Source organism: Saccostrea cucullata, unplaced genomic scaffold, assembly GCF_032062105.1.
Source record: "Saccostrea cucullata isolate Sc308-1 unplaced genomic scaffold, CSIRO_AGI_Scuc_v1 ctg130, whole genome shotgun sequence".
Taxonomy (NCBI): domain Eukaryota; kingdom Metazoa; phylum Mollusca; class Bivalvia; order Ostreida; family Ostreidae; genus Saccostrea; species Saccostrea cuccullata.
This window is the reverse complement of record NW_026939106.1, coordinates 803177-811361: the sequence shown is the minus strand read 5'-3', so window position 1 is coordinate 811361 and position 8185 is coordinate 803177. Positions and strand designations below refer to the sequence as shown.

The window sequence follows — 8185 nt, the reverse complement described above, 5'->3', positions numbered from 1 at the left end:
CATTTAGAGATAACAATGACGTCTTATCTATTATTGATAAATTTTCTTAGTTTTTAGTACACATTTTTCTTTATCTGTGATACTAGTGAAAATTGTCAGAAATAAATTAGGAATACATAAAATCATTTTTGAAACAGACAAGAGAGTAAACATTTATAATGAAAGAAAAATGTTGTTATACTGCCTATTTCCAGATCATTAATATCTAGTTCATATTGTTGAAATTTATTTTTTTTTTAAATATTAATACGGAACACATTTACACTTGAGCATGGTTTTCCACTTTACATGATTAATTTAAAATTGCATAACTAACATCAGTATGTGTCTCTTTCTTGTGTTATATACGACGTATAACAGTTGCAATGCCTCTAACACGGGTTGTGTATTTTTTCTGCAAATGTACAACTGGTATATCCTGTGTAATACAACAAAGAGTGCATTTATTGTTTAACATAGACAAGTTAAGTAAAGCATACATACATGTCTTAAATATCATGAATTAGTCAATATAAACTCTTACTTTCAATCAAAGTTCGTAAAAGAAGATAAAAGTTATTTATATTGGTAATTCAATTCGGTCAATATTAATGTTATTAAATTTGAATAATTCAAGATAGCTTCAATAATTCACACTGCAGCACAACAACATAATCTTAAGCACACAATCGATGAAATAACTTGGGTGCATTTGTTGTGTACTAAAATTTGTACAACATTACTCAATATAAACATGGATATGACAGTTCCACTGAAGTAAAATCTGAGAACAATAATTTTTGTTAGCTAATTTGAGCTTGTGACGTTTGTTTTTTAATATATTTATAAATATTTAAAGTACATATTTGGTTTTGCTTTATAGCAAACATGAGCAACTTGTAATAAACATTGTGTTGGCACCATTTACAAAAAGAGATATAACTCTTCCATCAACGTAAGTTCAGCAGCAATCTGGAAAGATTCCTTCAACCTTAACCATGAATTGGGGTGTCTGTCCGTCCGTCTGTCTGTACTTTGTAGACTTATTTAGTCATAATCTATTTAAATAGAGTCTTTGAATTAATTTAATGTCAGGAACTCTCTTAAAAAAGTAAGAAGTTAACAAATATTATCCAAATTCCAACACTTGTCGTAATGGCAAAGTTTTGGTAATAGATATGACCAGTTTGAAGCGAAAAATATATATCAAGCTAAAAACAATAATTCTATTTTATTTCAACATTCAATTATAACTTAATTGTTCACTCATGGTCATCAATAAAAAAATATTTATTTTGGGGGGGACTGATTAGGGAAAATGATAATGGTTGTAAACTTGCAGGGGAAAATTAAACACAACACGTTTAAACAATCAATGTAAATTATCTGTTATGATTACAATGTTTGATCACATTTTTGTTTCATAATATAATGTTTAATAGTTAATTCTTATTCGTACAGAGTAGACAAGGTATATATGTAAAATGTTGTGCTATTTGTCCGTCCGTACATCGTTGGTACAGCCCACTGATAAAAGAAACAGATGGCTAAAAACCCATTTCAAAGTAGTCTGTTGTTAATTTATTGATAATGACAATAGGTGAATAGGAAAATATCCATGGATGTTTAAGAAATCACTGTCTTGTTTGATGGATATATGTTCGGGTGTTAAAGATATTTGGAGACATGGGATAATTTGCATAACGAGCAGAGCCACCTATTCAGCTATCTTTGATGTCTCTATCATATCCAACAAACAAGACAGTCATTCCTTATATTTTCATTTTTATGAAGACAAAAATATAAATATAAAAACATGAGACATTCTTTGTATATTCCTTAGTCCTCGCCCACTGACTTCAGACACAATGACAGTCGTGAGAGATTTATATGCAAAGTAGGCGCTCAACCTTTCACTGGAAGAAATTTAAATTCAGTTGTAAGTATCGAGTAATCGTCACACTTAATTTTCAAGGGTTATCACAAGCAGAAATATCAATATTAATAAATTCAGAATGTATTTTTTTTTCTTCAATTTTTGTCAATTGCAAATCAATTTAAAATATAAATACATATTTGAAAGACGAAAAGTTTTAGAACAGTTTTATACTATAATTATTTTTCTTTTTTACCATGCCATCTTGGTCCAAAAATTACAAAACACACATTTTAGAATCTTAATAAAAACAAAGTTATGAACACTATAATTTTTCCGTTTAAGATTTATGTCTGTGAAATTTAAAAGAATAGATAACTTCCATAGTAATTGCAAGCTTCGTTTGGTTGGAAATATGTTTTTCCCTGCATCGAATTGAAACCAAGTAAATCGTGATCAATTTTGAATACAATCGTAAGAAAATATCTCATGTTAACGACAATATTTCTTTCTTGTATCAGGATGAAAATAAGTTGCTTGACTGAAATCTACCATTGTATATTTTCTAAGATGAGGTTAATTTCCTTTCCGTGCAGTTACTGTGAATCCTAGAAATATATAAGTTATAAATATAGAGCTGTTTAAGTTGTTTGCCGTGTAAACGATTACAGCTGTAAGTTTCTTTCTTGTGTGTTCTTCTTTTTAGTATCGGATGAATGCTCAGGAACCCATCGTACGAAAAACAGACTACTCTTAAATAACAGAGGAAGAGAGAGAGGAAGGGGGGATTTAGGTAGTATTGTTTTGTTGGTAGAAATTCTACTGAAATAAGTGTTATTGTTATTTTGCATTTTGTTTTTGCAGATGCAGACAGATGTTCGATTATGGACAATGAAAAAAGCAAACTGAAAGTACATGTATATTATTTCACAATTAATAGTCGTTAATATTTAACAATCAAGAATAATTTTAAGAATATTTACACTCCATATAACTCTTTGAAAGTTAAGTGAATTGATTTCTCGATGAGAAATACTGAATGTGAATTCTCAAATTGAATGGTCGAGTACCTAATTTGCATGTCACTTTCTATTGACGACGACTGTCTTATATTTGACATCTAACGTCAGCAGTTGTGGACTATGGAATGTAAAATGGGATGTTTCGTGTATTTTAAATCTATCAGAAAAGATAAGGATTAGATATTTTAAATACGTTTTCACTTTTCCATATGCCGGTACATATATATTAGTGTAAGTACTAGTGGTATATGGAATTGCTGTTTTGCTTGTTGGTATGTCAGGGCACCAACAATACTTAAAAATGTTTGATAATTTGCAAAACAGGCGAAAAATCTGAAATGCAATGCAAAATACTTTCTTTGCAGAACAAAAGTTCAAAAAATGGATATACTTGTATATAATTACAACGCAGACGAGTAAAGTAAACCAATCAGATATTGTAATATCAAAATTATAGATATTAAATGTAACAAAGGTATTTTTTTTACATGTATATACTTTTGTGCCATATTACTAAATTATAATGCGAATATAGATAACCTGTATTTTTATGTAAAATTTATTGAATTGATTCGATATTGTAAAAAAGAAAACCCTTAAATTTATCAATTTTAACGACGAGAGACATTGGTTTGCTTTGAGGTTCTTGAAATGATATCTTCCACCCAAGTGAATGCGAAATAGTATGAAAACATTACTGTACAATTAAAACAAAGCTGTAGACGTAATGTTTAAAACAGACATATCTCAATTAAGATTTTGTAAGTTTTAAATGAACTGAATGATTAAAAATGTAATATTAAAAGAAAATTTCAGGAGAATTTAAACCAGTGGAATTCCGCATGTTGATTGAAATCTTCAAATTATTGGCGAAACTTGAGATAAGGAGAAATTCTAATATTAATAAATTAATGAATTGTTTTTACAGATTCAAGACAAGTTAGAAAACAACATCATAAAGTGAAGGTGTAATGTACATTAAAAATGTCTCTTTTTTAAGGAGCAGGGTCAATTCAAGGTCATTATCTTTTTTATCCTTGATGTTAAGCATAACAATTACTGTTGCTAATCAGGTAAATATTGCTTCCTTTTATTTCAAAAGATAAAATGTTTGTATTTTGCATAAAAAAGACATCAAATAGGGTCTATCGACTGAAAATAAATAATTTATCCAAAAAAATATATACTTGCTACCGGTAATCTGAAATTCCTATATTTTTCTTATATTTTAGGATTTTAATTTTTATTTGAATCGTACATACCGGTATTATAACTTTTCCGCTTTTTATAGACATGATAAAATTGTACTTTAAATAAGATAATGCATATGATATACTAAAAAGTTTTAATTGATTAGTAAAAGAGAAAAATCCCTTGTGAATGATTTTTCCTCAAATCATTTCTTAGGTTGGAATCTTTCAAAGATATCAATATAATAGTAGAAAATTTGTCCATAATCTTTTATTCACTACAAAAATTTGTCTCTTTGTTCTGTAGTATTTTTAAGAAGCAGAAAAGAAGAAAATTTCATACGTTGCAGTTACGTGCTAGATTTCAAACTAAGTGTATCGTTTTTATTCAAAGTTGGTAATTGTGAGAAAGAAAGCATGGAAGAATGTAAATTGAGAAAGATTACGAATTTTTTTAGATCATTTCCTACATAATGCAATACACTTTAAAGAAGTGAAATCCTCTATGCATTAGGGCATTAAGCATAAGATTGAAATGAAATACATATATTTTGAGGTTTAACCGGAGAGTTTAGTATAAATGAACCGAATTTTCTCGCGTAAGTGGAAGGTTTCTCTGGCGTTTTTTATTGCGTTATGATGGTATGTTTTGCATTCATATCTGTCGGCTTTACTTTTTCAATTCGCTCCTAATTCGGACACTTTAGATTTATTTTTGAAATGTTTATATTTCTTGAAGAGTTAAGATAGTTGGTAATGTGTTTCGGGTCATAAACGAATTTTATCGTTATTTTAGATGAACTGTTCGTTCTGTTCAAATGGCTTATTCTTCCTTTCCCGTGTCCATATTCAGTAAGTCCAACCAGCAATCAAGTTGATTTGTTTGAAACGATATAAGTATAGAAAAAAGGGTCGTTCAATCATCCGTCACAAAATATTAATTAATACGCCCCGCCAAGAGGCGGAACTTATTTACGAAGGAAATATGCTGCCTGTCCAACATGTTTTTGTACATTCAACATAAGCTCAGTGCAACCAAGGCCAAAATAGTGAAATTTATATATCACAACAATATTTGCGATTGAAACAACCTATGCTAAGCTTTATTCTGTTCTATCTTTGCAATGGAAAATGGTACAAATGTCAATTTCAGCATGTCTTTCCATCAAGACGTTTCAACTTGTGGAAATATATCAGTGCATGACAAAACCTATAACAAGCAGATACGGTTAGTGACCCTCTATCTCACATTTGTAATTGGGGTAATAGGTGGAGTTATTGTGTGTGTATGGATATTGATTGGAAATTTCAGATACCCCATCACAAGTTTATCCCGGATCAAATGTTTGTTTCTCCAGCTTACTTTTGCAGACCTTTTCGTTATGTTTGGAGCCGTGCTTCCACAATTGATTTGGGAATATCAAAATCAAAAGGAATGGCTGGCTGGTAATTTTCTCTGCAAGTTCGTGAAATTTGTACAAAGTTTTTCAATGATGACCAGTACCAATATCTTGGTAGCAATGGCGTTGGACAGATATCACGTGATTCGAAAACCTTTGAAGAGGCCATATTCGGTAAGGCACACATTTTCTCCAAATTTATTGATTTTTTGACATTACTTGAAATGAAATACCTATATGGAGAAAACGAACAGTTTTTAAAATCATAAATAAATTAAATAATACAAAATTGGAGAAGAGCAGACATGGACCTCCAAAACATCAGAGGTGGGATCTGGTGCCATGGAGGAGCAAGCATCCCCTGCTGACTGGTCACTTTTCAAGTTTATTTATATTTATATCGACATTCATGCTTATTTAAATTCGAATTCAGTGCATGAATTCTTCAATATACAATATCAAGGGTAATAAAATGTTTAAGTTAGTATTAGCATTATAGTAAAATCAAGAGTTATTCAGCAAGTTTTAAAATTAATACTACAGTTTTAAAATGAAAGAGCAATGCTTTATAATAAATTAAATTTTTGTATCTACACTCAGTGCAGAAACGGTAACAGAATGAAAATAAAAATTCTGAAAGCTTATTGACAAATACAGGACACTGGGGGGGACTTCATCCATCCATAGTCTCTGGAATTGAAACAAAAGTTCTTTGATATTATTGCACCCCTTCAAGAAACAACCACCGGATTCTGCTGTGGACCGAAGATACTTTTCTTTAGGAACTTATTTCCAAGTACTCTTTGATATTTAAACAGGAAGCCATATGATCTTTTGAAATACGATCACTGTTGCCCCAAAGTTCTAAATTTGAAATTCTATTTTATTCAGAAAATTTCTCTACAAAAACATACTTTAAAGTTTTTATTTTTAACCTTGAGATCAGTTCGAAGCTTATATAAAAAATATCAAATATTTTTGGCATAATTCCTCCAAAACACGCGTTAAGCAGAATCCATGCTTCTTTGATTCCAGACAGCATTAGTGTATTAATTGATATACATGTACTGTGTAAACCAAGAAGAAGGTTTGATAGCTTCGTAAATTGTATCTATGTAATCTGGTCATCCTAAAAAATGTTCCAAAACTGAATATATTTTTAAGGAATTGTTGCTTTTTTGTAGGTCTTGAAAATAATAGCTGCTGCATGGCTCATTGCCGGAGTAACATCCATGCCTATGCTGTTTGTTTTTCATACAGAGACGATAAATAATGTAACAAAATGTGAAAACATTTTTAGAGATAAACCCAAGTCCCATCGTCAAGCTTTTTTAACATACATATGTATGATTGTGTTCGTATTTCCTGTAATTATTCTGGCTTTTTCCTATATCGGTATATTTGTCACCATACTACGGAAGGCGAAGGAGAGAAAACAGAGACATAACACAGTTGACAAGCTGAAAGAAAATAATTTTCTAAGGCAAAACACCTACCCAACAACTTTTCTTAAAGCAAGGACAAAAACTTTGAAAATGACATGTGTTATAGTAACAATGTACATATTTTGTACCCTTCCTTACTTTGTTGCAGAAATGATTATGTCCTACGGTGACCATTGTTCCATTTCTAGAGTGTTGTATGGAATTTTTGGAGTATTAGTTGCAGCAAACTCAACGGCAAATCCATCTGTGTATCTTGCTTTCAATGTGAAAATCAAACATGCAAGGAAACATACATATTCAGTGAACCTAGCAAGATTTGACCAGAATCAAACTTCAGTTGTCAGTTTTTAGAGATATGATTGTTACAGATGGCTAAGTGTTTTGTTATTTATATTAAAGGAGCATGGACACATGTAGTTTCAGCTTAAAGTTTTAAAGAACTATATGCGGTATATTGCATATATTTGCCCCCACAAAAGTCCAATTTTGAAAAATTCTTGAAATGTGCTGAATTCCATAAATTGTATGAAAAATATGAATTAACAGAACATATTATAGTTTCAAAGTAGTTGACTGACTTTTTTTGTTTTTATGACGTCACAAACTCGTCCAATTTTATATCATTTTTTTAAAAAAGGACAAAATGGACAAAAATTCAACAATTTTAGCTATAAAATTTATAGAGCGCAAGTTTGCTCAAAAACGATATTTACAAATTCCATTGATATTATCATTCTACACATTCTATCAAAATATTGAGGCTGATCAGACCTGCGCTGGGTGATTTTTACTCAAAATATCGAAGTAATATATATATGTATATATTTCTGTAGAAATCATGGGAATTTTAAATGTACGTCATTTTCGTGACGTCATTTCAAACATATGACGTCATTGCTGATGAAAATATTCAGTGCTTTGAAGTCAGCATATATCCCCCTGTTTAAGAATATAATTAAACATTTCTCCGTCAAGGTTTGATTTGGGGGGCAAAAATTGGTTATTACCGAATAAAGTCCTTTATTTATCCAATTGTTAATGTTTACAAATATGTAACTAAGGTATTTCTAATAATCATCAAAAATTTGAATTTCAGTCGTCGATATGGCAAAGCACTTTGAAAAAATTACGCACTTTGAAAAAATTTTTCAAAGTGCGTTAAAATTGGGACAAAATCAACGCGCTTTGAAAAAATTTTTCAAAGTGCGTTAAATTTGGGACCAACTCAACGCACTTTGAAAAAATTTTTCAAAGTGCGTTAAGGGTCTACATC

The 8185-nt window shown here is 30.4% G+C and overlaps 1 protein-coding gene across 1 annotated transcript; it reads left to right on the top strand.

Annotated features, from left to right (window-relative positions):
- Positions 1-5329: 5329 nt before the first annotated feature.
- On the top strand, positions 5330-7375 carry LOC134252257 (cephalotocin receptor 2-like). The gene is made up of 2 exons (XM_062734695.1): positions 5330-5641; positions 6652-7375. Exons 1-2 carry the CDS (start codon positions 5450-5452, stop codon positions 7261-7263), a joined length of 804 nt encoding a protein of 267 aa, XP_062590679.1. The 5' UTR covers positions 5330-5449; the 3' UTR covers positions 7264-7375.
- Positions 7376-8185: the final 810 nt, after the last annotated feature.